The sequence below is a fragment of the Alternaria ventricosa genome (assembly GCF_023758065.1).
Source record: "Alternaria ventricosa strain BMP 2768 chromosome Unknown scaffold_8, whole genome shotgun sequence".
NCBI classification, from domain to species: Eukaryota; Fungi; Ascomycota; class Dothideomycetes; order Pleosporales; family Pleosporaceae; genus Alternaria; species Alternaria ventricosa.
This window is the reverse complement of record NW_026055688.1, coordinates 260,780-287,670: the sequence shown is the minus strand read 5'-3', so window position 1 is coordinate 287,670 and position 26,891 is coordinate 260,780. Positions and strand designations below refer to the sequence as shown.

The 26,891-nt window shown below is 52.0% G+C and overlaps 11 protein-coding genes across 11 annotated transcripts; 6 read left to right on the top strand and 5 right to left on the bottom strand.

The window, feature by feature from the left end:
- Window positions 1-12: 12 nt before the first annotated feature.
- Window positions 13-1,680, top strand: J4E93_005328 (uncharacterized protein; the record flags this gene model as incomplete). Its single annotated transcript, XM_049343249.1, has 4 exons — window positions 13-20; window positions 120-1,053; window positions 1,101-1,595; window positions 1,648-1,680. 4 exons carry the CDS (start codon window positions 13-15, stop codon window positions 1,678-1,680), a joined length of 1,470 nt encoding a protein of 489 aa, XP_049199342.1.
- Window positions 1,681-1,735: 55 nt separating this feature from the next.
- J4E93_005327 (uncharacterized protein) lies at window positions 1,736-2,794 on the bottom strand (the record flags this gene model as incomplete). The annotated part of the gene is made up of 1 exon (XM_049343248.1): window positions 1,736-2,794. The coding sequence occupies one exon, from the start codon at window positions 2,792-2,794 to the stop codon at window positions 1,736-1,738; it is 1,059 nt and encodes a 352-aa protein (XP_049199341.1).
- Window positions 2,795-3,509: 715 nt separating this feature from the next.
- On the top strand, window positions 3,510-5,570 carry J4E93_005326 (uncharacterized protein; the record flags this gene model as incomplete). Its single annotated transcript, XM_049343247.1, has 2 exons — window positions 3,510-3,596; window positions 3,696-5,570. 2 exons carry the CDS (start codon window positions 3,510-3,512, stop codon window positions 5,568-5,570), a joined length of 1,962 nt encoding a protein of 653 aa, XP_049199340.1.
- Window positions 5,571-8,434: 2,864 nt separating this feature from the next.
- On the bottom strand, window positions 8,435-9,985 carry J4E93_005325 (uncharacterized protein; the record flags this gene model as incomplete). Its single annotated transcript, XM_049343246.1, has 2 exons — window positions 8,435-9,844; window positions 9,896-9,985. The coding sequence occupies 2 exons, from the start codon at window positions 9,983-9,985 to the stop codon at window positions 8,435-8,437; spliced, it is 1,500 nt and encodes a 499-aa protein (XP_049199339.1).
- Window positions 9,986-10,253: 268 nt separating this feature from the next.
- FAL1 (RNA helicase) lies at window positions 10,254-11,549 on the top strand (the record flags this gene model as incomplete). Its single annotated transcript, XM_049343245.1, has 3 exons — window positions 10,254-10,539; window positions 10,588-11,442; window positions 11,491-11,549. 3 exons carry the CDS (start codon window positions 10,254-10,256, stop codon window positions 11,547-11,549), a joined length of 1,200 nt encoding a protein of 399 aa, XP_049199338.1.
- A 2,443-nt stretch (window positions 11,550-13,992) lies between these two features.
- Window positions 13,993-16,383, bottom strand: J4E93_005323 (uncharacterized protein; the record flags this gene model as incomplete). The annotated part of the gene is made up of 2 exons (XM_049343244.1): window positions 13,993-15,512; window positions 15,564-16,383. The coding sequence occupies 2 exons, from the start codon at window positions 16,381-16,383 to the stop codon at window positions 13,993-13,995; spliced, it is 2,340 nt and encodes a 779-aa protein (XP_049199337.1).
- An 873-nt stretch (window positions 16,384-17,256) lies between these two features.
- On the bottom strand, window positions 17,257-18,745 carry J4E93_005322 (uncharacterized protein; the record flags this gene model as incomplete). The annotated part of the gene is made up of 3 exons (XM_049343243.1): window positions 17,257-17,657; window positions 17,713-18,072; window positions 18,406-18,745. 3 exons carry the CDS (start codon window positions 18,743-18,745, stop codon window positions 17,257-17,259), a joined length of 1,101 nt encoding a protein of 366 aa, XP_049199336.1.
- A 493-nt stretch (window positions 18,746-19,238) lies between these two features.
- J4E93_005321 (uncharacterized protein) lies at window positions 19,239-21,500 on the top strand (the record flags this gene model as incomplete). Its single annotated transcript, XM_049343242.1, has 3 exons — window positions 19,239-19,293; window positions 19,414-20,961; window positions 21,025-21,500. 3 exons carry the CDS (start codon window positions 19,239-19,241, stop codon window positions 21,498-21,500), a joined length of 2,079 nt encoding a protein of 692 aa, XP_049199335.1.
- A 639-nt stretch (window positions 21,501-22,139) lies between these two features.
- On the top strand, window positions 22,140-22,611 carry J4E93_005320 (uncharacterized protein; the record flags this gene model as incomplete). The annotated part of the gene is made up of 2 exons (XM_049343241.1): window positions 22,140-22,146; window positions 22,196-22,611. The coding sequence occupies 2 exons, from the start codon at window positions 22,140-22,142 to the stop codon at window positions 22,609-22,611; spliced, it is 423 nt and encodes a 140-aa protein (XP_049199334.1).
- An 823-nt stretch (window positions 22,612-23,434) lies between these two features.
- On the bottom strand, window positions 23,435-24,047 carry J4E93_005319 (uncharacterized protein; the record flags this gene model as incomplete). Its single annotated transcript, XM_049343240.1, has 2 exons — window positions 23,435-23,887; window positions 24,039-24,047. The coding sequence occupies 2 exons, from the start codon at window positions 24,045-24,047 to the stop codon at window positions 23,435-23,437; spliced, it is 462 nt and encodes a 153-aa protein (XP_049199333.1).
- A 205-nt stretch (window positions 24,048-24,252) lies between these two features.
- J4E93_005318 (uncharacterized protein) lies at window positions 24,253-24,924 on the top strand (the record flags this gene model as incomplete). The annotated part of the gene is made up of 1 exon (XM_049343239.1): window positions 24,253-24,924. The coding sequence occupies one exon, from the start codon at window positions 24,253-24,255 to the stop codon at window positions 24,922-24,924; it is 672 nt and encodes a 223-aa protein (XP_049199332.1).
- Between the last annotated feature and the right edge of the window lie 1,967 nt (window positions 24,925-26,891).

Sequence of the window (26,891 nt, the reverse complement as noted above, 5' to 3'; positions counted from 1 at the left end):
AGCCAGACGAGAATGGCGGAGTGAAAGGCCCGACCGCGTCGTCAAAATCCATCAAGTTCACTTCCGAGTCGTATGTGCTGAGGTTTGGATCATTTGGGGGATCTGCTAACGCTACGTAGATACCCGCATCTTCAAAGAGACTCCAAATTCGCCAAAGTCAGCGAGGAGCATGTAAAATATTTTCGAGAGCTTCTGGGTTCCGATTCGGCCATCATAGATGGTGTGTCGAAAGATGCATCGGATGATATTGAGGCCTTCAACAGCGACTGGATGCGCAAGTTCCGTGGCCATACCAAACTAGTCTTGAAGCCCAATTCCACGGAAGAAGTCAGCAAGATCCTGAAATACTGCAATGACAACATGCTCGCGGTAGTACCCCAGGGCGGTAACACTGGACTTGTTGGTGGCTCCGTGCCTGTGTTTGACGAGATTGTGATCAACATGCAGAGGATGAACGAAATCAGGTCCTTCGATGAAGTATCTGGTATCCTTGTCGCTGATGCTGGCGTGATCTTAGAGAATGCCGACAACTTCCTCGCCGAGAAGAACCACATCTTCCCATTAGATCTTGGTGCCAAAGGCTCTGCCTACATTGGTGGCAATGTTGCGACAAATGCCGGTGGTCTCCGTCTCCTTCGGTATGGCAGCTTTCACGGAAACGTCCTAGGCATTGAGGCAGTCCTTCCGGATGGTACTATTGTAGATGATCTCTCGACGCTCCGGAAAAACAACACTGGTTACGACCTGAAGCAATTGTTCATCGGCGGAGAAGGCACTATCGGCATCATCACCAAGGTCTCAATTATCTGCCCGAGAAGGTCACCCGCCGTCAACGTCGCGTACTTCGGATTGGAAAGTTACGAGCAGGTCCAGAAAGCGTACATCGAGGCGAAAGGGCACCTATCTGAGATCCTATCAGCCTTCGAGCTGATGGACGGTCGCACACAAAAGCTGGTCAACAGGGTCACCGGTAAGAAGATGCCTCTAGAGGGCGAGCATCCTTTTTACTGCCTGATTGAGACCAGCGGGTCTAACGCCGAACATGACGGCGAGGTAAGCAAGCTCATGGCACTAATGATACCGGTCGCTGACCTGTTTAGAAACTGCAAGCATTCCTTGAACACGTAATGGAGACCGAAGTTGTATCCGATGGTGTTCTCGCCGAAAACCAAACTCAGATTCAGGAGCTCTGGTCATGGCGCGAAGGCATCACCGAGTGCCTTGGCCATGACGGAGGTGTCTACAAGTATGACTTGTCGATACCCATCGCTGAGCTCTATGATTTGGTCAACGAGACACGCGATCGCTTGACAGAGGCTGGCCTGCTTGGCAACGACTCGTCGCACCCCGTGGTTGACGTCGTTGGATACGGCCATATGGGCGATGCCAACTTGCACCTCAACATCCCAGTCAGGAAATTTGACAAGGCTGTAGAGAAGAAGCTCGAGCCATTCGTTTACGAGTGGGTACAAAAGCGTAATGGCAGCATCAGTGCCGAGCACGGCTTGGGAGTAACGAAGAAGCCATATATTGGATACAGTAAGAGTGAGACCATGATCAAGTTGATGAAGCAGATCAAGGATCTATACGACCCTGTAAGTGACTACTCCAGGTTGATTTGTTTCCATCATGTGCTAACTCCGACAGAACGGCATCATGAACCCGTACAAGTACATATAGAGAGACACTGCGGCACATCCTATAGATCATTCATATACACATCTTTACCACCTTTTCATATCTTGTTTTTCCCGTTGTCTAACAACTTAACTGCATTACCCTGATAGATCGCATCTCTCTCCTTCTCTCCAAACAAGCTCTCCAACCCATCTTTCATCCTTTCCGCAAACGCCTTCACAAACTGCGTCTTCGTAAAAGGAAAATCACTCCCATACAGCAACCTCTCATACGAAATCTCAAACCCTTCAACAAACGCCTTCAACTGCCCCTGCCCCCCGCTCTCTCCATCAAACACAAATCCCGCGAGATCAAAATAAAATTGCGTATCGAGCTGCTTCCGCACCGTCGAAGCATTCAAGACCCTCCCGCCCGGCACCACGCTGGAGAACTGGATGAACCGTGTCATAAGCGGCGGTAACGCACCGCCAGAATGCGGGATGATGAACTTGATGTTCGGACACCGGTCCACCGTCCCTGTGCTGAAGAGATTGATAACCGCCCTTGCAGTATCGAAGAAGAACTCGAATATCGGGACGGGGTACTGCTCGCCAAATGGAAGAGCGTCTGTCGTCTGAGGCGAGTCGTCGCTAGAACTGTTGCCACCGACGTTCCTAATACACGGTTTCGTTGGATGAATGAATACCGTCGCGCTGATTTCGTTCAGTTTATCGAAGACTGCGTCCATTGCTTCATCTCCCACATAAATCCCATGGTAATTCGTTAGTAAGCCAAAGCCCTCGACTCCTTCCTCAACACACTTCTCTATCTCTTTCAAACTCGCTTCAACATCCGGTAACGGCAGTGCAGCCCAAACACCAAACTTTTCTGGATGTTGCTGCTTCAAAGACGAAGCGTAGGCGTTGCATTGCCGTGTTAGATCGATTGCTAATTCCGGATCGTGCAGGTTGATATTTGTCCCCGGGCTGGAGATGGAGAGTATGGATTTGGAGACGTTGGCTGTTTTCATCATTTCGAGGTGTTGGGGCGGAGACCAGGAAGGGATCGCGGGCATGCCGTCGGGATGTGTGTGCCCGTTTTCGGCGAGGGCGGTGCGGTAGAAGGGTGGGAGGAAGTGTGAGTGGACGTCTATTCTTTGGGGGAGGGGGTGTGTCATGTTGGCTATGGTTGCGGTTGTGTGTGCTAAGAGGATGATTAGGCTGGGGATGGATGGGAGCATTGTGGTGGTACCTTTCTGAGATTCAATCCTGTAAAGATGAAATTGAGCACAAACATGCGGTGAGATTGAGTTCGGCTCGACTCGTTGCTCTTGTCAGAAGCAACGAATGTAATGACTACTTATGCAATGCAAGTTGCTGCACCTGCATCAAGTGATGGGTTGGCATCCGGGACCCCGCCCCGACAGTTGTACGTACAGGGTGAGGGCATGTTGATCGTCGTGCGCCTCGTCCATTGATGGATTGTAAATTAGTGTGAAGCTTCTGGGATATATGATAGTATCGCGCGCAGAAGATGACTGAGCGACTGAACTACGCGGAATGAAGGCTGCTGTTCTTGCACGACACTTTCCATCTGAATGCCTGGTCAACGTGGGCAACAGTGTAACTGCAGCTATTGCCCATTCTACGTTCAACACCATGTAGCTTTCACTGACAGTGACTCCATTGTCGGATAGTCGTGTCGGTGCTTCCTAATGCCCAGTGTGGCACGCATGCGCCGATAAAGGATAATGATCCTGACCGTCGATCGCGTGCCCCACCCGCGCCTTCTAGATGAGCGGCGGGTCAACTTTTTGTTTCCATCACTTGCAGCCATGACACAACGTCGTCCGCCACACCACCTTTCCCTCTACCCTCAGTCGCGCCTTCACGATGGAGCGGATTACGGATAAGATCAACGCGCTGCCCGATGGCGCCAACTACTTCTCGCTCGAGTTCTTCCCGCCCAAGACGGCCATGGTGAGTTTGCCCCGCTCGCACGCGACGAATGTGGAGGGCCGCAGTATGGATTGGGGAAGAACACCATGAAAGAGGAATCGGTCGCTAATGATTCTCTAGGGATTCGCGAACCTCCAAACACGTTTAGAGCGCATGTCGCAGGCTCTTCGACCTCTCTTCGTCACCGTTACCTGGGGTGCCGGCGGATCCACAGCCACCAAGTCGCTCGAACTCGCAGAGATATGCCAGCGCCAATTAGGCCTCACAACATGTCTACATCTCACGTGCACGAATATGAACCGCCAGCTCATCGACGACGCGCTCGAACAGGCAAAGGTGCTGGGCATACGGAACATCCTGGCGCTGAGGGGTGACGCGCCGCGCAGCGACGAGTACAGGGACGAAGGGACGCCGCCGGAACAAGACTCGAACAAGGACTTCACTTGGGCAATTGATCTGGTCAAATACATCCGGAAAGAGTACGGAGACTATTTCTGCATTGGTGTCGCTGCGTATCCAGAAGGCCACTCGGATCAGAGTCATCCCAAGGATCAAGATCCGCTGCACGACCTGCCATACCTGATTGAGAAGACCAAGGCTGGCGCAGATTTCATCATGACCCAGCTTTTCTACGATGTTGAGGCGTACGACAAGTTCGAGAAGATGCTGAGGGAGCACGAGAGCGGAGTGTTTAAGACGATACCGATCATACCTGGGCTGATGCCAATACAATCGTACAAGATTTTGCTCAGGACAACGAAACTATCGCATGCGAAGCTGCCGTCGGATATGCTGAAGCGACTGGACGCGGTAAAGAGCGACGATGAAATGGTGAAGCAAGTTGGCGTCAAGATTATGGACGAAATGGTGGAACACATCAAGGCTCGGCCGGATACTTGCAGGAGAGGATTCCATTTTTACACGCTGAATCTGGAGAAAGCCGTGTCGCACATCGTTGAAGACACTCACCTCATACCATCGACTATCGAAGACGACGACGATGTCATTGTCGAGACCACGCCCGCCATCAACCTTGAGCCGCCACCAAACGGCATAATGCCGCGCAGGCGACGATCATCTGCTGTCAATTCCGGCCCGCACAACAGAGTGATAATATCACACCCATCCGCGGCCAAGTCAAGCAATCACTCGTACGAAGCTACGGAGGAGGAAGCTGGTGTACCAAGGGGCCCGATCAACACTCGGGCGAACACACTGGCAATATCAGAGGGCGAAGGCTCGCTGGGCCGTGAAGCAACTTGGGATGACTTCCCTAACGGCCGTTGGGGGGATGCACGTTCGCCTGCCTTTGGTGAGATTGATGGTTACGGTCCAACCCTCCACGTCTCAACACCGCAAGCTCTCAAGCTCTGGGGCCACCCAGTCGAGAAGGATGACATCTCGAAACTCTTCCGCCGCCACATCGAAGGAGACCTTGAGGCCATACCCTGGAGCGAACAAAGTTTGTCTCCCGAGACACTGACCATCAGCAAGCAGCTACTCGCCCTCAACGCAAAGGGCTGGTGGACAGTCGCCTCTCAACCCGCCGTCAACGGCGTCAAATCCACCGATTCCGTCTTCGGCTGGGGCCCCAAGAACGGCTACGTCTTCCAAAAGCCGTTCGTCGAGTTCTTCATCCCCGCCTCCGAATTTGCCACCCTCAAACCTAAGCTCGACGCCCATGAGCAAGTCACCTACTTCGCTGGCAACGCCGCCGGAGAGTTTGAAGCTAGTCAAGAAGATGGTGTGAACCCTGTTACTTGGGGTACTTTTGCAGGTAAAGAGATTGTCACGCCTACTATCATTGAGGCTGTCAGTTTTAGGAGTTGGCTTGACGAGGCGTTCAGTATCTTCAGGGAGTGGCAGAGGATTTACCCGCCGAGGAGTGCGAGTAGCACATTGCTTGGAAAGTTGAGGCAGGATTATTGGCTTGTTAATGTTATTTGGGGTGATTTTGTCAATGGAGAGGGGTTGTGGGAGTTTTTGGAACAGTAGCTTGTATTGTAGATGTAGGTACGCGAACTTCATGAAGCTTATGTACTGTGTGCGCCAGTCGGAACGCGTCTTGTTTGCCTCAAACGTCGGTGGTATGGTGTAAAGACATCACAATTCGTCGGTTTCTCATGCGCCCGCCAGTCATTTTTTCTTGCGTTGGCACTTGCCCCCAAGGCTGGAACGCCACTTCCCTTCTATTGGAGTAAGCCTGAACCAGGAAGGAAGCACCCCTGCCCCGCCCTGCAGACGCGCATCACGACGTGTCCATCTACGCCATGCTTCCTCTTATCATACATTGCCTGCGCAATTTTCATCGTCGTCGCTTTTGTACGACCACGAGAAATGGCTCACGGCAACCCGTCGAACTCCTCACCATGGTCCGGGACTCTTTTGGCCCCATTCGCTCGCAGGCGGTATCGTACGGTGGACGATCCATATCGTCAATGGCCCGGACTTGGGCCATTGGAGGCGGAAGGTTGGAGGGAGCGGCTTGACACAAGTGATGAAGAATATGAGACAAGCGATGAGGAAGAACAAGAAAAAGACGAAGGTTCACAGGCCAGTAACGACGACGAAGAAGAAGAAGAAGCGGAAGCAGCAGAACAAGATAGTGACGACTCCGGAGATCACGCCAACAAAGAAGATGCGAGCCTACACGCCAAATCTCGAAGCACCTACCCAGTTGATGATGATCAGTCAACCGCAGATGATGACTTTATTGTTGTGAAGGAAGATTCGACTCCACAGTCAGCCATCGCAGCTTGGAACCGCAACTTCAACGGCGAACCTCAGTTGGAACTGGCACGTGAGGACCCACTGCCGTTCACTATAGGCCAGAGACTGGGTGGGGGCGGTGTCGGAGTCGTTCATGAGACACACATTGATGGCGTGCCTCTGGCCTTGAAACGCACCTACACGCGCCGGATGACTCCCCAGCAGCTCAACGAGATCAAGATCCTCGGTAGAATGTCAAAGTCTCGCCATCAGCATGTTGTGGAGCTGATAGGATCCTATGTGCACAAACAAAGAGGTGGATTTGAGATTGGCATGTTGATCTGGCCGGTTGCTCGGACGGACCTTGCAGCGCTGCTCCATGACTTTAACGTCTTAAAACAATGCTACTTGGACCATCTCGTTACAGCTGGCACTAAGCCGCTTCAACCAGCAAGCGCGATAGTGGAAAGCATTCGTGCGGCGATGGAGCCACTTCTTGTCCTCACAACGTGGGGCTTGATCAATGTTACTGGAACAACTCTCCCCTTGCGACGCGAGGTCGAGCAACTGCTATTCCTGTGTGGCGATCTTATCAGGCGTAGTTTTAGCTGCATAGCCAACGCTGTTGCCTATATCCACGAGAACCAGATTCGACATAAGGATCTCAAGCCCTCCCAAATACTTCTCTCATCTCAAGGGCTCTGGTTGGCAGACTTTGGCTGGTCTGCCGACATGTCCGAACAGAGCAGTAGCGTCACCAGCGGTGGTGATATAACTACTACCAAGTACCAGGCTCCAGAACGAGCGAATCGACAGCCCTGCGGACGGTCGGAGGACATATTCTCGTTGGGGTGCATATTCCTCGAGATGAGCTATTGTTTTATCCCATTCTCACGAGAGACTTCATGCCCTTGGTTGCAGAGAGGGTGGTCGTTCCAGGCAAATCTAGATTGCATACAAGATTGGATGGAGCCGTTGAACAAAATCTCCTGGAAAGAGGCATTTTCCCAAGATGCAAGTCGTACTATCAATACCACCAGGTTTCCGCACCTATTCATGCCAATGTTAGCACACGCTAGCAAGGATCGCCCCTCTATCCAGGATGTCCTGCACGCACTTTCTGTCCTGTTTCCTGCCGGCTACGGTAGTAGCGTGTTGATAGCTGAGTGTTGTCGGCCGCACACGCACGTTCAGCCCGTCTGAGAAGATTTGGACTTCGAAAGACACGAAGACACGACACAAGAAAAGTGGGAAACGACATGGATATGGACACGAGAGTCGATCAGGCCAACTCGGTTCAAGTACAATTGCATCAGCCGCAAGAGCCACTAGACGCGTGGTGGGATTGCGGACGAGTCTCGATAGCACACCTTACATCCTACTACGGCATGAGGTCCATCAAACTGCCATCCTGCCAACCCCGAATCGACCAAACACTCATCAAAGATCCGGGACGTGCTTCGACAGCGGCACAATGTTCGGGCCCGGGATAGCGATTTCCAGCAATGAAGGATCGTCAACTGTCTTAATCGCCAGTGGGTAGACCAGCTCCGACTTTGGCTATGTCATTGCAGTTCTATGTCGACGGATCTTCAGCTCCGAACGAGGAGCGTCGAGACGCTGAAGCCATGGGGAGCTCATTTTCATTGCAACCAAGGATGAGTTCGCTTGGGTCGGTACAAGCACCAAAAACAAGCGGAGTGATACAGTATTGACGTGTTTTTTTTTATTCAGACTACATAGTCACCAACAGAACCATATTTCTGAATATCTCTTATTTTACATGTCTCTCATACGCGCTCTCGTCCTAACGAAGAGGCATTTCTGTGGACGCAACTCCATAACGCCAGCCATGCATAGTTTTCTGGCTTATTAGCTCTTCTTGAGGTGAAAAGCAGACACCAAAAACAAGAACAATGCTCGGATGAAGAACAAGAAATTGGTGTAGTGGCACCGGTAGAACAAAAGCAACGCTCTTTGACTTACTGGAGTGACCCTGGGTTCCTCCGAATTCGCCATTGCCTGGCGTGTATCGCTCGAAGATGCTGGAATCGAAGTATTCGTTTGACAAGGTGGTGACCCAAAAGCCTATTCCCCATTTGAAAAAGACTAGGGCAATAACGGCGTACATGCCGAAGCAATGTGACCACTCACAACATGCCCGCGGCAGCCAAATCCCGGTAGACCTTCTCGGGCATAACGTTACCCTCGTTATCCTCCATCTCGACAACGTTCTCTGCAAGCAGCTTCTGTTTCTTCTGGTCCTTCTGGATCTTGCGCCACAGCTCCTCAGCTTCTTGTATGCTTGTAATCTCTCGGAAGAGGGTGGTATTGGTAATGCCGAGACACTTGAGACCGTGGATGTGGCGAGGCTCGTTGAAGTGCTTGTCGAATGCGCGCCTGCCCATGTATACGAAGTTTCCGCAAATCTCGCAGGGGAATTCGACGCCCAGACCGTGGAGCTTGTACAGCCAGAAGGGGATGGGCTTGCCGTCCCAAGCGAGTGGTAGCTTGAGCGGGTTGTAGATCTTGTCTTCGCTGTCGGATTCGTTGTCCTCCTTTTCTCCGCCGTTCTCGGGTTGCTCGGCGTACAGTTGCTCCAGCTCTTGTTGTCGCTCGCGCTCGGTCATACCCTGCTTCCGCTCGACGTTGACCTTGGTGTCGCCGCGCTCCGTCTGCATGGCTGCAGCGAGCTTCCGTATCCTGAATTCGCGCTCTGCGACTGCACGCTCCTTGAAGCGTTGCAAGTCTGAGGAGGCACCGTTCGCCTGCTTCTCAGCATCCTGCGCGCCGTTCTGGCTTTCTTGTAGCGCCTTCTTGTGTTTCTTGCCTGACAAATGTGCTTCGTAAACAGTCTCTTTTGAGAAGCCTTTCTTGCAGGCTGAGCACCAGATGCCCTCACCCTGCGCCTCACCGTTGACCGGTGCAGACGCCGTGGACTTTTTCTCCCAGCCTGGAACTGCGTCTTTCTCCCATGCCTCCTCGAACTCTTTGTCGAAGCTGGTGAAGAGCTTATCCAGGTTCTCTAGCGGCTTTGTCCGTCGCATGAAGCTCTCGAGGTAATCTTGTAGAGCTTTCAGGTAATGAAAGTAGGCCTCTGATTTCTTCTGTTCGCGCCGGATGTTGCATTGCGGAGGGGTAAAGATATCGAACTTGTCGAGGTACTCCAGATAGGTCAGACGGCGCGCGTTTTGCTGAACGGGAAGGTTGAGGTACTGCTCGTGCAGAGTCGTCAGGTCGAAGAAGCGACCAAAACCCTCCTCGCCGGTGAACATGGAGTCGATGGCTGCGATGGACGCCGTGTGGTCTTCGGGTGAGCGTTTCTTGTAGGCCTTCTCCAGGTTCTCGACAGGCTCGTTCTGGTATCGGCTGTGGAAGTCCTTGATGGATGCGATCTCCTTCATGAAGGACTCCATGGGGTCGCCGTGGGTGAGACCGCGCACCTCGTCCTCCTTCTTGCTGTCCTCATCCTGGTAGATCCTCAGTAGGCGGCTCGACTGGCTCTCGATCTGCTCCAGGAATCGCGCAATGTCGTGGTCACGTGCGAGGCGATCGCGAATCTGATGAGATGTTAGCACGCAGTTCGCGACGGACGCGAGGGTAATGCCTACATGCGGGGGGTCTTCTAGGAGTCGCTCGGCAGCGGCGTCCTCGAGGCGCTCGAGGTCCTCGTGGAGTTGGCGCTGATCTTCCAAAAGCATGCTTGCGGTCGCCTAGAGTAACTATGAGTCTTGGTATAGCAGCGGTTCGGTAGTAGATGTGCAGACCTTTGCGGCGGTGACGATGTCGAGCTGGTGGTGGAGCCTGTCGCGGCGACATAAATCGCAGAACGCGCTAGTCAACGGGGCTAGCGCGCCGAGGCTCCGGCCCTCCGCAAAGCTGAGGCGCAACTGCTCCAAACTTTGTTGCACATCGCGGACGACTCGAAAACTACCAATCACCCATACCAACCCCGGCTTCACATTCAAGATGGCGGACGGAATCGACCGAAATGCCGACGACAAGATCGAGTTCTCCACCTCCAAGGAGGTCACGGTCGCGCCTACCTTCGAGGCCATGCACCTGAAGGAGAACTTGCTACGCGGTATCTACGCCTACGGATACGAGTCGCCCTCAGCTGTGCAGTCGCGCGCCATCGTTCAAATCTGCAAGGGCCGCGACACCATCGCTCAGGCGCAGTCCGGAACAGGAAAGACCGCGACTTTTTCCATCTCCATCCTCCAGGTCATCGACACGGCTGTGCGCGAGACACAGGGTACGTCATAACAGATATGCGAAATAGAACTTTGCTGATGAGATATAGCACTCGTACTGTCACCCACTCGCGAACTTGCGACCCAGATCCAGCAGGTTATCATGGGTCTCGGCGATTACATGAACGTGCAATGCCATCCTTGCGTCGGAGGAACAAACGTCGGCGAGGATATCCGCAAGCTCGACTACGGCCAGCACGTTGTCTCTGGAACCCCAGGACGTGTAGCCGACATGATTCGCCGCCGCAACCTCCGCACACGCAACATCAAGATGCTCGTTCTCGATGAGGCCGACGAGCTCCTCAACCGAGGTTTCCGCGAGCAAATCTACGATGTCTACCGCTACCTCCCACCTGCCACCCAAGTTGTTGTCGTTTCGGCCACCCTCCCATACGATGTGCTCGAGATGACAACTAAATTCATGACGGACCCCGTGCGCATTCTGGTTAAGCGCGACGAATTGACGCTAGAGGGCCTCAAGCAATACTTCATCGCTATCGAGAAGGAAGAGTGGAAATTCGACACCCTGTGCGATCTCTACGACACACTCACCATCACACAAGCAGTCATCTTCTGCAACACGCGCCGCAAGGTTGACTGGTTGACGGACAAGATGCGCGACGCCAACTTCACTGTATCCTCTATGCACGGAGAGATGCCGCAGAAGGAGCGAGACAGCATTATGGCCGACTTCCGTCAGGCCAACTCTCGCGTGCTCATCTCGACCGATGTATGGGCGCGTGGTATTGACGTGCAACAAGTGTCGCTCGTCATCAACTACGATCTACCATCGAACCGTGAGAACTACATCCACAGGATTGGTCGAAGTGGACGATTCGGACGCAAGGGTGTAGCCATCAACTTTGTCACTCAAGATGATGTTCGCATCCTCCGTGACATTGAGTGTAAGTACTATTCAGCTTTTTCTTTCAGACATCCGCTAATCCTCATAGTGTACTACTCTACCCAGATCGACGAAATGCCCATGAACGTTGCGGACCTTCTCGCGTAGAATCTTGAGCGAAATGTAGATGCATTGCATGCGATCGAACATGGGGCACAGCAAATATGCACGCTCACCGTACTGAGGTCACAGAGACTCTCACTCAAGGGACACGCCCGCTTCGGCGGCGAATTGGAAGTGGAGGAAGGGGCTCTTTAGCCGAACAGTAAGCCTACCTCTGTCGCAAAGCTTCTGTCACCTGGCTAACTTTGCGACTCTGACCAGAACTAAATTGTAATCAATACCCACAACGTACTCACAATTCATGAGACCGACGACCAGCCGATAAATTTTGGTGGCGGTACCTCCGAGGTCAGATCTGGTTTCGACCATCGCTATCGTGATACAATGATTGGCAATTTGCGATATATTCATGACACACAGTTCCGATTAGATACACCCCAAAATCCAACAGATGTTCTCCTGCCACGTCACAACGTATCCGCAATTATACGAGGAAGGAAATCTGGTGAGTTCAACGTCCTTGGCAGCTGGGCCCGCAATCTCCATATAAGATCTTGCTATCCTAGCGGAAGTAATTGAAGATGGCCTCACTCTGTTTTTGGGCCACCACATGGGTCGAGTGGTTTGTTTCCGCTATAGCGTTCTCCGCACATCCTCGTGCATATTATTATCATCAATACGTCTTCTCTTTCTCTAGTGGCAAACTCAACCACCTGGCTAATGCGACAATGCACCCCTTAAGGTAACAATGAACTCGATCAAGGTGGCAGCACCGTCCCTCTCCATGCAATGTGTTGATTCTCCACCGTTGATGCGATACCACGCGAGCCAGCGTTTCTAGCTGCAGTGTGCCGATGCTTCTGCTCAAGGTACAGTGGGGAAGCGACCGGGTCGTTGGTACAGTGAAAATATGCTGCGCATGTTCACTGATAACGTAAGCAATATCATCTGCCACCGAACGCATTGGAACGAAACATGTAGTGTCGTAGAGAGACCCTGGGGGCGAAATCGAACGCGAAGTGTGACCCAAGGTCCGCTTGCGCGAATATGAATTCCACGAATTGCCCATGCAGAAGTGTTGGGAGTGCAACGTAGCGAAGAAAATCGAGACCGGCGAAACCTCTGATCGATCATTCTTGAGCTGCTATATTAGACCGGAGACAATACTTCAATGCGTACCATTGGAGTACGCAATCACGTTCGATAGCGCATCGAGATCAATCATCTACACGTATGGCACTTTTGTTCATTTGCATGTCTGTCTCCGCTCCGCCTTCGGCTTCCCCACAGTCGCATTATAGTGCCATGGGACGAAGAGTACCAGCTTCAGGTGCTTGACAATGGTTGGACCCTGCCTCATCACCCTCTCCGCTTCTCTGAGGCCGGAACCAAACATTGCTGTGTTTTGCAGAGTCTCTGATGCTTGCGATCTCTCTCATTTGCGGCGTACCTTTTTGTATGGGATGGTTGTGTGTTGCGGAAATTTTATGTGGCTACATTGCGTCCCATCGTAGTACCAATGGACAGTATATTATACTTGCGATTTCTCTCATTCGTGAGGGTTAGTACCAGTGGATGGAGTGGATGGCAACCAAAATAACAAACCACACACGACCATACTTGAGATCAGTCCCAAAGGCTGAGGATAATGCAGGGTCAGAGTATAAAACACGGCATATCCCCCCTTAAAGTCTCTCATCCGCAAACACTTCGACCTCAATCTACCATTTTCGACTTCGATCAAAAAAAAAACTCAAAGTACGATCTCTCCTCTTATTACATCCACTTCATCACCTCAAACAGAACATAGCTAACACGTCCCCAGCCTCCACGAACAAAACGTACTACCTCCCCTTTCCACCACTCCATCACTCCACCTAACACTCCCTTCTCAGCAACCCAACCCGACCGCAAACATGCAATTCACAACCATCCTCGGCGCCACCCTGGCCCTCTTCGCAGGCGTTGCCTTCGCCGGCATCGAAACCCAAGTGTATCTCGAGCCTAAGCCAACCTATCGCATCAATACCGTTACCGTTACCGAGCGTGCCGTTACCGTCACCGCTGCTCCCTACGCCGCATAAACGGGTCTTCCTTCTGGTACCTGTCCGTCGCATCTTGGTTGCATGGAGATGATTGGGGTTGCGATATGAAAGGCCGGTCAGAGGTCCTACTGCGAGTTTTTCTTGTGGGTTGATGTGTCTGACGGGCTGAGATGAGGACGCTGGAAGGTCCGGGGAAATAGATGGTAGATGTGATTTAATGCCATGTCTTACTGTCTGATCGAGGTTTCCTTGCTTGCTGTGTGATTTGTGATGTCAAATGGTGACTATGAAAACATGATGCTAACATAGGTTGCGCCTTCGCACCTCAGAGGGCTTGATATACTGATGCGAAGAAGTGGTTTGAGAACAAGATAAGATTGGTTCACATATTATCATTATGTTATAGATACAGCTAGCCGACCTCCATCCCACACACCACCTTTTCAAGCCGTCGTATCGTCACCAAAAGCTAGTTGCATTCTCCGTGCGTGCGCAGCCCTTCGCTTAGCCTGCGCTGACATGGGCTTCTTCGGAGCATCTCCGTTCTGACTTCCGTTGGAAGGCGCTGGGAGACTTTCTGCCTGCACTGGAACAGACGGAACGGGAGGTATCTCTACCTGAACTGGGACCGATGAGGTAGTGGGTGGTACCTCTACGCGCAACTCTTGTTTCGGTGTGGGAATTGGTTGCTCGTGCAATACGGGTGGTGAAAGTATGGCTTGTTGCGTATCCGTTGTCTGTTGCGCCGCTTCTGTAATGGAAGCCTGTCGCACCAAGTCTTCAGCCATTGTCTTGACGATTTTGTGGCTACGAAGTCGTTGCTGAAGGACGGAGAGCACGACGTCGTCATCGTCTAGCTCCGCCGGCGTCTCTGTTGGGCTGGCGACTATGGGTTGCGAAGTTTCCGTGGTTATGATCTGGGGCGGCGGTGGTGGAGGATAAGACGGTGCAGTTACCAGAAGGGTAGTCTCCTCCTCATCCGTACCAGATGTTGTTGTAGTTTCAGCGACCGTGGTAATTGTGGGTGACGGTGTCGCGTTGAAAGATCTGCTACTTGACGTTTGCGACAGCCTTTTCGACATGCGCTGTGACGGCCGCTGGCTACTTGGGCGACGAACCGGCTCGTCGTCGGTGAAAGTGGTAACGTTGACAAGAGCACTGGGCGATCGCAAAGTGTGTATAGATGTTGCATAGTGAGACATAGGCGACGGTGTACGCTCGACAGAGGCAAAGCTATTTCGTCGCAGGCTCAAGTCGTCCTCATACGGCGTGTCCGCATCTCTCTTCTCATGTTGTGGTGGTTGCGCAAGTCCTTCGCCACTTGTAGGAGGCTGGCGGGGCGATGGCTGAGCTGCAGTAGTCTTGGTCGCGTTTGATATACCGTCTATCGTCGCATTCGTTGTCTCGGGGACTACAGGTAACGTATTACCGGTTGTTGGGGTCGACGTCACCGAGATCGATGGAATAGCAATTATTGGACTGTTTGGCCATTCTCTACTCGGCAGCCTCTCACTCGCCGCACTAGGCATCACATAGTCAGCCAAATCATCGATAAGTGACGGCTGACTCTTGAGATGAGGAAGCTCTGATGGCAAAGACCTGTGCTTTTCGCTATGCCTTTGGATGTCTATCGATGTTGCTCGATACCGTCTCGCTACCATGGGCACGCTGACCGTAGCTTGTGTGGACAGAGTGGAGTCGGTGCGCTCGATTGTTGCATCGCCATTATTCGAGGAGGAAGGAGCGACATCGATGGAGGCGCGAGGTCTTGGTTCCCGAAGGACGGATTGTCGGGAGTAGTCTGAGCGTGCTCGTGGTCGTCTGGACAGTGTCGAACTTTCAGTATTGAATTCGCGGGATACCTGAGGGCTCAGGAAGCTCTGTGAATTATGCCTCTCCTCGATGTCCAAGTCAGCCGGCGTACTACCGGCCAGCTCTACAGGCACCGAATTGACACTACCGGCTAAAGGTTGTCAGTTGGACTGAACTTTTGTCTATCGTGGATGATACTCACTTTCGACGTCATCCTTCTCAGCTTCAGACGCCAGTGTAATATTTGATGCGGACACGTTTGCCTGATTCGTTCGGTATTTCTGCCTCGAATAAGGTCCACGTAGCGCGTCTTTCTCATCATGAGGTACCCAAGGTCGTACCGGAGCCTCGAAAATGGGTGTTTCTGCGATAGCACCAGGCTTCCCACAGAGTTCTGCCGTTTGCATGACATAGATAGCACCTGTCAACTGAGCGTGGCACTGATCTAACAGCTGCTTCTTTTTCAGAATCTTCTTCTGGTTTCTTAGACCCCACTCAAGCTTGAGCTTCGATGCAGCTGTGCCACCATCTCCATCGTGGCCCCAGGCTTTGTCCATATCCATGCCGATTTCATTGAGAGCACGCCGCACCTCGAGCAAGGAAGTCTCGATCCATCTCCGCTTATTTGGGTAAGCATCCAGGAAGTTCGAAACCGCCGATGAGATGAAAAGGCGCGTCGCCTCATCGATATCTTGTCGCACTTGTTGGATAATGCTCACGAAAGCGATGGTGTCCGCAGAAGCCCTCTCGGTGGTAAGGACATAGTCCGCAAAGTAGTAGGTAGTCGGGATCGCTGGAAAGTCGCATAAGATGTCATCAGGCGTTTCCCTCGGAATAGCATTTGATGGCCGCCGGTCCTCAGAGTTCCTAGGCTCCTGCTTCGGCCGCCCGATCTTGCGTTGGAAATACTTCAGCCTCGTTCCTTCGGTTTCCGTAGGCGCTGACGTGGGGAGGTCAGCCCGATGCAGTGTTTCCGGTAGGAATAAGCCAGCAGTGGGCAACATCGAAGTCAAAGTTGGCATGAGCGTCGTTCGTATTACTTCAAGCTGATTGTACTATTGCTGTACAGAGTCTGGAAGTAGCTGGTAGCGCGCATGGGCTAAGCAATGGTAGCAGGCGACATGCGCCAGGTACTCCAGGACAAACCCCGCAGATAATGACGCAGTACTTGCTCGAAATAGGCACAGCCGGTGCGGATGTGCTGGTGTTCCAGTTTCGTGTGTCGGCCTGTCCGATGGAAGTATTTGCTAACAGCTACACATGGGATAGCTATCAGTCGATCACGGCACCGATGTAGCGGTAAAGTGTTGGTTGGGGGCGCAAAACAACAACTCAGCCGCGGGCACCGTACCGCAAAGTCATGAGCGTTGTCGTCTCACGCCGCACAGCATAATCATGCCAATGTGCATGGGACGCCTCGCCGGATTTGGTATAAATTACTTATAAGGTACTGGTCTTTTGATCCAAACCTCGCTATTGGGCTGCGCCGCAAGGATGCTGATTGCATGGACTACGCCGCAATGGGGGCCAAAACACATTCCACATTGGCCCCCATGCGCAGGATGCGGGTTCGGAAGAGGGAAGCACAAGCGAGATCAGGCTAGGAGTTGATCTAGCCGATTGGCCATTGCACGTAAGCCTTCGCATGTCGAACACGATGAATGACCGTCTTGAGTGTAAGTGCAAGGGTCGTAGCGTATCGCCTTTTCCTGTTTGGCGAGAAGATGAAGATATAAGCACAGGTCTAAAGCTTCGGTCCATTCGATAGCAATTTCGCGATCACTGCGACAGCGGGTAACTTAGAGGCATTCGCAACATGAAACTTCTTGAGAGTGGCACAAGTTCTACCTGTGAGCACAGTCGTACGCGAGGGTCTCCCTGCATGAGCCACCGACTCATGCGTCCAGCTGTCTTACCACAGCCTCGCTGAAAGGCCGCGGCGGACTGACTGGATTGCCAGCCTCGTCCGCTACTTGCACAAGAGCGGGGAAAATGCACAAGTCCCCTGACGTGACACCCTGTTCCTCCTGCCACTCGAACTCCCATGCGCTAGGCTGGGAAAACAGAGTGAAAGCGAAAAGTGCAGCCCGCTTCAGTACTTCCTCAAGATTCCGCTTGCGCTCGCCATTGTTCATGCGCGAGTCCGCGTATGGCTGTAGAACATTGTCTAGTGTCACAAGCGTTGCCTGTATGCTTGCATGTCGACTGTCGGAAGGACCGAAGGGATTGCGAATGTAGCTAGCCTGCATCAACTCAGCAGTCATGACCCGCCAGCACGCCATCAATGATGTTTGAGCTTCAAGAATATTAGTGACTGTATATACGGCAAAGAAGGGATTTATATTGCATACCTTGATAGCCACGATCGCCAGATGCGACGGCTTGGTAGCATTGGGCGATTTCGGACGGCAAGAGGCTCTTTGTAGGATCTTTGGAGGGTTGAAGTTTCGAGATGATTACCCAAGCGATGATGAATCTTAGCGCGATCTCTCTAGTTGCAGCATTCCCGATCAATGTGGTGAGCGTTCCAACCGAGACTGGTAGACCTGATCCAAGTGCGTGGAGGTCCTCATAGTCGATGAGACCAGGGTTAACACGGCTGGTATGGTAGTAACTCTGGACGTGATTCTTGATGGCATTACTTATTTTCGAGACATCGCCAGAGATGGCTTTGTCTTCCAAAGGCTGAGGAAGGCCACCACCCAGAGCAGCTACAGACGATCGTTTTGTGCTCAAAGGTATGGCATTGGCGGAAAACCCTTTCTCTTGTGAGGCCAATGCGTATGTATTCTCTGCAGGATATTGGGTACTTGACCGTCCTCTTTTACGCCGGCAGAACCAAAGAATGAGTCCGGCTAGTATGGCACCTGCGGCAAAACACCCGATTGCAATCCCGGCGGTTGCGCCTGTTGAAAGTCCTTCATTGGTAGTCTGCGGTTGAGGATTCGGCTTCGCAGCTGGAGTCGAAGAAGTTGTTCCAGATGTAGGTGTGGAGAGGGATGGTTGTAGTGGATCAGGTGTGATTGAAGCAGCTGGAGCCGCACCAGAGGATGGCACAGCATTCGTTGGTGTTGGAGTAGCCGTGGGGGAAGCAGAATGGAAAACGATCTGCGCGGGATTGATCATGTATGAGACGGTGAAAAACCCGTCAGACCTTATCTCGCCAGGCGGTAGTGATAGTCCATATTCTTTGCCAAAACGAATGCCTTGTCCGGTGGGTACCAGGACGAGAACGTTCGTAATTGTCGCTCCTTCAGCAATGACTGGAACGGTGAAATTCCCAACGGCACCGTCGGCTTGCAATGTCGCCGGCACGCTGAGGGTTTGAGTTGACGATATGACAGGAGTAGGTGCGGCTGCACCTGGGCCCGCGTTACTTGTCATTGTTCAACGGATGTTGAGGGTTGAGGAGTGGTCGTTCAGTGGAGACAGGCCAAATGGTACAACGCGGGATTGTGAGCGCGAGGAATCGAATATGAACAGTAACGACCTAAGGCTCAAAGCATAGACAGGTTTCGGGCGCTTACTTCGATCTCCGTAAGATAACCAGCCGTTCCGGTGTTGCATCCACATGCACCAATCCTAATTGAGCTGTTATTGGCGAAGAGAGAAGTGACCATGTGCTAGCTTCTCGGTAAATACAATGTGCCTCGTTGCGGCCCCCAAGGCGCACTCGGCATGCATAAGGTGTGTATTCTTGGGTCCAAGATACATGGGGGCCGAAATGGCGCGTGTTGTGATCGGTCGAGAAGATGCTGTGCCGCAAGGCTGAGACATAGGGGCCACATCAAGGCACCTGCATCGTCTCTGCATCTTATAGATACGTGATCAGGCGGGAATGCAACAACAAAGACCGCGTCACCGACAACGAGACAAGATGGAGCGAAACGAGCGACCGCATATGATCGTGGGTGTCGACCTTGGAATGACGTGTAAGTTCTGGCGAGGCTGGGAAATGGCACGCGGGGAGGCGAGTCCCAATTCGGATTAGTGCGTTGTGTTGGATCACGTGTTTTTTACCACACCAGTCCAAGGCTGATACATCTCTCCAGGTACCGGCGTGGCATATGTAAACCTCTCCATAGGCAGCGAAACTGTTCGCTGGGTGCAGAAGTGGCCTGGACGATTCCAGGCGAATGAAAACAAAGTCCCCACGGTGGTCGTATACCCAATTGGTTCCAAAGATCCGTCATCATGGGGCTTTCTTTCGGAAACCGCTGCAGAGACCGCGGCCGACGACAAGGAGTACAAGGAATGGTTCAAGACATGCCTCGACCCAGAGAAGCTCCGCCGAAAGCAGATGGAAGATCCGGAAGGCGCGCCCGAAAACCTACAGGAGGTTGAGAAGTGGTATGGCGACTATCTGCGAAAGATGTACGAGTACTTGTCGTTCAAGCTTGGCGGAGAGCTTTCTGGCATCGGCTGGGAAGAGGCTAGAATTGAGTTCATCTTCAGCGTGCCGACCACATGGGCTCCGATGCCAACAGTGGAGAACTTCAAACGGCTGGTGAAAGAGGCGGGGTATGGGACGCATCCGCACCACGAAGTGGCGATAGGTCTTACTGAAGCCGAAGCCGCTGCGGTACATGTGTCCACCGAAGCACCGGGCATATTCCGCGAGAACGACGTCTTACTAGTCTGTGACGCTGGAGGTGGGACAACCGATCTTAGTGTGCTGAAAGTCACTGGCACGGTCAACCAAGCTATCGATCTTCAGCAGATGGACGTCGTGTTTGGCGAGACCATCGGTTCTGCTGCTATCGATTACGAGTTTGAGAGGCTGGTGATGCACCGGTTGACGCTCGCACACAGCACAAATCCTCTGCCGGTCGACCCTGCGGATGCCGGGTGGGAGATGATGAAAAGTCGAGACTTCCAAGCTGTAAAGTGTGAGTACGGCGCCCCAGACGACACACCGTTATTCAGTATAGGAATTCCACGCGTGCCGCAAACGTACAGCAACTCTGATCCGGAAGTTCGAATTCGCAACGGCGAGATGACCTTTGAACGGCAAGACTTGCAGCGCCTCTTCGATAAGCAGATTGCGAAGTTGTTCAAGCTCATTGACACGCAGCTGCAATCGCTCTTTCAGAAATTTCCGAGAGAGCATGTAGCACATCTCGTTCTCAGCGGTGGATTAGGCAATAGCGCATATGTGCAATCGCAGCTGCGAAAGTACTATGCGCGCACCTCTTTCCCGAACGCCGAGTCCATCTCCGTGAGCATAGCGCCTGACCCACAACTCGCTGTGTGCAAGGGCCTCGTAAGCGATCGTATGCGAAAAATCCTGACATCACGATCGGTCCTCGGATGGCGTTGTTGTCGAGCGTCGTATGGCACTGTGTGCAAGATTGCGTATGACAAGAGGAACCCCGAGCATCAAGGGAAGGAACTTGTTCGAGACCCACTGAACAACAAACTGTACATCACGCAGTCGATAGCTTGGTTCGTCAAGAAGGGCGCGCCAGTAAGCGTGGATAAACCGATCGAACACAACTTCATCAAGAAGGTCGACCCAGGCGATCCAAGAAGGGCGTTTCCGACAACTGTCATCGAGAGTGACTTGGATGCGGCAATCTTGCCAGATCAAATGAACCAATGTATGTGTACAAGAGCTCTGCCGCTCCACTCGTACCCGTGAACAGCTTTCTGACAGCTCGCAGACACGCGCATCCTTTGCGAAATAAATTCAGACCTCTCTGCAGCGGATGAGAAGAAGTTCCAAGAGAAGAACAAGCACTTCTGGTCGCTGCAGAAGCACTATCTGCGCATCGAGTACTCGGTACGCGTATTGATCGGGCCCGCAGACATCCGCTTCGAGCTGTGGTTTGACGACCAGAAGCTTAGTCGTGATGAGTCGATTAGGGTAGAGTGGATGCCTGCGCAGATGCCGCAAACGTCTCAGATCGCCGAGATGTCTGGGGCGGAGAGAGAGGCTGTTGAGATGTCCAACACGCCGCCCACGCCCATAGGCGCTGCGCCCCCAAGTGGCGCATTCAAGACTGATCCGAATGCGAAAGCCATAAGAACAGGTGGTTTCGCGGTCGTCAATAAGAGGGCTACTGTTGAGATGGGCAAGAAGCCAAGAGGAGTGGGTGGGCTATTTGGGAAGAGCTCTTTCTTTGGACGCGCTGCATAGGATGACGCCTGGAGCTCCGGCCGCGATGGCGCGAAAATGACGCGGTGCGCATCGGCGCGGAAGGCAGCTTCCGATAGCTTCGTAGCTGACAGCACTAATTAATAGCTTCAACCTACATCCTCCCCATCAAGTACATGACACCAGGCGGTCTCGTTTCATTGGTCGCTATGTTGCGAACAGGTGAGGAGCCACTCAGCTCTGAGCCGGCCATCGCCCCGGTCACTTGCCTGTCTTGTGTTAACGTTACACTCATTGCGCTTTCAGCCCGTCAGCCTCGTCAGCCTTGACTGCAGGCAACGAGGTCACCGTCTACTTATAAGTATGGCGCACAACAGATCTAGTCGTTGATCGACACTCCTCAGTCCTCTATCTTTCTGATCGTAACAAATAATATTATGCGCTATCTCCCATTCCTTGGTAAGAGGCCTGTAATCACGGTTCTCGTCACAACTGACATAGTTAAAGCCACCGCATGCGGTCTGATCGCATCTATCGCAGCATTCGATATCTCGCCGCAAGAGGTACTAGACTCGAACACGCCCAAATTCTTGAATGAATCAATCGATCCGTGCTCGTTGGCCGACTCCCCAAGAGCAAATGCGAGCGTTCAGCTTAGCAATTGGTTAGAATGCGCTGTCAATGGTACGTACAAAAGACAATATGCTCAAGGCCTCATCATGCTAATACCGGAATAGGGTTCTATCCATACCCTGCGAACACGAACTGGCCCGACGGCCATGCGAAATCATTCTCGAAAGACATCAAGTTCACCTTCAACGACACGCATTACGACTTCGATGGCTCACGGCGACTCTATACAATCTTCAACGCGACCCTGGGTATGGCCTTTGCGCCTTTCAAGCATGGCTTCATCAACACTCTCGGTGTACCCAACATAAATGGCGATAAAGGTGGCTTCGTGTACATGATCGGGTGGGCCGGTGGTTTCCAGACCCGCGTCAAACGCGACTTGTACTTCACGAACGCAGCATTCGCGGTAGTCAAAGAGGAGGACGGAGAAAGGAAGATTGTTGAGTTCCGGGAGAGTGGCAACATTCCCAACACAGCACCACTGCCAGAGCCTGTCGAGTGGGGATGCTCTTTTGAGTAGCACACTCAGTGGCATCCATCCAAGGCTTCCAGCAAGAAAGTGCAGAAGCAAGAAGTTCTTACGTGACATCTGGCAGAGCTGCTGTTTGTTTGACGACAACACCGCATCCTCGCACCTGCGCATCTTTCGCTATGGCCCTATCCGGCATAACCTGTCCTCGCTTCCGCCATCTGTTTCTGCAAATTCTCCATCCTCTTGATTAGTCGATTGAGAAACTCGTTCCTGTTCCCTGTCTCTGTGTCATCTCTGCCGTTGTTGATCCAGTCACAAACTCGGTCATCGTCTAGCAACTCGCTTTTTCGCTCCATGACCTCCAGGTTTGCCTCCATTTTCTCCGTGTGTGAGCGGATAATATCAAGACAGTCTTGCTGCTTAGTGACTGACTCGATAGCTGGAATATCTCTCGTCTAGCTGCTTGAGCAAGTAAAGACTTGTCAATACCCGGTCGGCTCGATCTTCGAGGTCCATTAATATGGATGTCAGATCTCTCGGCTGGCGGTCTTGAGGGTTATGGGCGTCGCTCATTGTGTTGACTGTTGCCGCTGCGGTTTTGAACATATTTCGCATATTTCTTTTTGCTGACCTGCTTTTGTAGAGCGTAGCGTGACGGAAGAAGCTGATTTTGACTCCATGGGTGGATTATCACACATTCGCATATGTGAGTCGCGGAGTATCATTGTAGGATGACAATCACATCTAGTCGTACTCTGTTTATTACCCAACGGCTAGCCTACTGACATTCCATACTGTCAGTTTCACATTGTCTCGAACTTGGTTTGCAGCTCAAACCTCAAACCTCGACACCTGGAGTGGAATGCAGCCTCTAGGGACACATCGACCAGTCGAACTCTCCCTCTTCGAACCCGTACCTCACATCAGCCCTGACCTCTTTGACCTTCTCCTCAATCATCTCCAAACTCTCTTCTAAATCTTTCTTGTCCTCCTTGGCGATTTCCAATGCGCGATGCGGTAACCTCCCACCGACCACATAAGTGCCTGCGATATCCGTAATATCGATGCTGTCCACGAGCTTCCGATACTGCTCCACATCCTGCTCCAGCATTTCCAGTTCGGCTTTGATAGAGGCCACGGCACCCGCGCGGTCGGTGGCGAGGATATCAGACTTCGCTTCGTGATGTAGGTGTGCGATTTTCGACCAGCGATTTATGATCTTGTCGTAGTGTGAGGGAAGGATTTCCCAGAAGGTGGTAGAGAGAAGTGTTACCCGGGGTGTTGGGTGTGGTGTTGGCATGACGGCGGAGATGACTTTGATGCCCTATTTCGGGTGGACGCGCAAGCCGTGGTTTTGTAGAGGCATGCATCGTCGCGGGATGACGGCGCCTCAACAGTAGATAAGACTTCACAACAACAACAGCGACGTGTTTGCTTTTGTTGAAGGCGGTGTACGCGAGGATTCTGTAAGGGACGGTGTCCATGCTTCTGTTCTTTGTCGGGTCATTCTGAAGTTGGCCGTGATGCGCTTTGACTCAATGCCGGCTCGTCACGTCTTCTGGGTCACAGCTTGGGCGTGACTGTTTGCGCACAGGACAGCACGATACAGTCATAGCCTCATATAAAACTTGTGAAGGAAAATGTTAAACTCCTTCACGTAGTATAAATTACTCGGAGCCCTTCATCAATATGGCAAAACATTATCATTACTATGACGCGTCCACCACGCTCGCCCAAATCAAGGAAGTTCTCATTGAACATGAAGACTACAAGGAGGAATTGACCACTGAACTCGAGCAGATTGAGAAAAAGATGATGGAGGTCTCTGAATTACCGCTGATTCCAGCAGGCGAACTGTACCCTAGCTGCAAGTTCGCCATCAAAGTACAATGTCAATACACTACTAACAGGAGAACAGTTCGGAAAACAGAGATTACTGCTGTTACTATAGCTCTGGAAAAAAAGTTCACGGACGCGTGTATTGGTTATTATATGAGAGAGCTGACGCGCACCGACACGGGCCCATTCTGGGCTATCTGCGAGATCGGCAAAGGGAAAACGAGTGAACGTAACGAGAAGCTTCGCAAGAAGAAGCATGAGGACATACTCAGATTGTTCAATTTGATCCACTACGAAATCAAGCGGTTCCAAGAGTCCGTTTCAGGCTGGATCTTGGAGCAAAATATAGAGACACTACGGTACGGCTTGAAGTGCGACGAGAACGAGAAAGTGAAGTGGCGCCATCAAAATGAGCTGCTAGAGGCTTGGAAAAGGAAAGAGTGCGCTATGGTGGTTGTGAGTGGTCTGGAAAAGATGTTTCAAAGAATGCGAAAGGCTGTTGGCTGTGAAGATGAAGACTAAAGTTGAACTTCTGGTGATTGATTTGACTCGAATCATTCAGCAGCTGGTGTTCAAGAATCAAAGAATGTACATGTAACTAGTCTTTTGATATTCCATGATGCCAGCAGACAAGGCGAGTAACCGAAATAGCGACGTAGCGCCGAGATACATGTGAAGTGCATCTAGTCACACTGTTCTAATTTCACATGCTTAACCAAGAAGACTGAGCATGCATACCTCGATAGCTGGATTGAACACCTAGTACTCTATCCTCCACTGCAGGGCTGACCATACGCATCTGCACCGTGAAACAACTATGAGCTCAGAAAACCAAACTTACAAATCGCGGGAGGAGTCCTCTTCGGAGTTCGAAGATCTAGTCGAAAAGATCAGCAAGTTGAAGGCAATGATATCTGGCTGTCTCGAGGAAGTCGATTCGCTATGCCACCCCTTTGTGGAAGCTACGCCTGGTACAACAGATGAACACGATTCAGTTAAGCGAGTGTGGGAAATAGTCGCTGATATGGAGAGACGGTATCAAGAGATCGATACTCATTATGGCTGGGTATCGGCGTCGGATCGCGAACTTAGGGACGAGGTACTTTGTTCGTACTTTGGGAAAAAGTTAGACGGCAAGGTTTGGTTGAGGAGATCTATCAAGAGGCTCAAGAATTCTCGACGCATATTGGAGATGAGCCAGCAGCGCGTCTTTTGATCAACAACCCAATACGTCGCACGCGCAACACCTGATGCCGAAGCTCAACCTAGAAGTACTTTCCCGAAGTCATACCCAGCAAGCCCCAAAGCGCAACCACGCCCTGATATGTCGTACGCATCCTAGCAGACCCTAGAGACCCATGTTCCGCACACACCACACCATCAATGATTGCCATCCATCCAATGCAAGCAAGTAGTGTGTCCATCGCTTCCAAATGGCCCCCAAGATAAATTCCCCAGATCGCCATACCAATAGTGGTAACGCGCGAACCTTCGATCTTGATCAGAGGCCACGCTGCCTTCGAAGACGCGATGCTTTTGGAGAGACCGTATGCCAGGATAGCTTGTTCGGACCCATGAATAAAAGACATCAGCCCGCCGACTGTCCAGATGCTGGCGAGAAGGAGAGGCGGGACGTGTCTGGGTACGAAATGCTCGAACATGATTGATAGAGGTGTCAGAAGCTGGCAGGCGAGCCGATATGTATAATAAGAGGTTTCTGAATAGAGTAAAATTCTCTCGATTTCTCTGATACGGCGCGTTCATGTAAACGTAAAGGGGCAATTCCAATGTAGTGTGAGTGTGACGCTCGATTCGAAGGTGACAAGACAAGATCGTTACAGTGGCTTGGTGGGAAAAACGGGGTGTCTGAAGCTTGTGATGTGTCTAGCACAGGGCGTAGTTGTGCAGTTGAATATAGACCACTAGAGTGTAAGTACAGGGTAGGCCAACGGCGAGCCAGTATAGGAATCAGCCTCCACTCGCGATGTATCGAGGTCGATAAAGGAACAGTCATAGTGTTGTGACCCAACCGGTGCTGCTCCTCCGGGTCCTTAAGGCTCTCGTTTCCTAGCAGCGATGCCTAATTGGAGGAGACAGGAACGAGCGCCGATAAAGCACCATCTTTTAGCCCGACACCGCTACGGCGATATTCCATAGCCGTCGTCATGATCCCCTCCGACTGCTGCTCAAGGTTGGCATTGTTGTCTTTCCAATGCGGCAAATCCATAGTATCTTTAAAAGCTGATTTCCGCCCCGCAGCGTTCGGTTCAGACTCCTTGTCTTCGGAGCAGGCAGGCGTGAAATATGTTGAAGGCGGGACAAGTATGGATTTTGCCAAGATCCAACAGCTAACTACGAAATGATAGTTCGCGTCTCGGAAGTTTCCAAGTAAACTGGATTGGCTAGGTTGCCATGACAACTGGAAATGCATCTGTACATGGCTGATGCTATACGACGCTTCCTGCAAGTCTAATAACGCCTGGAGATGA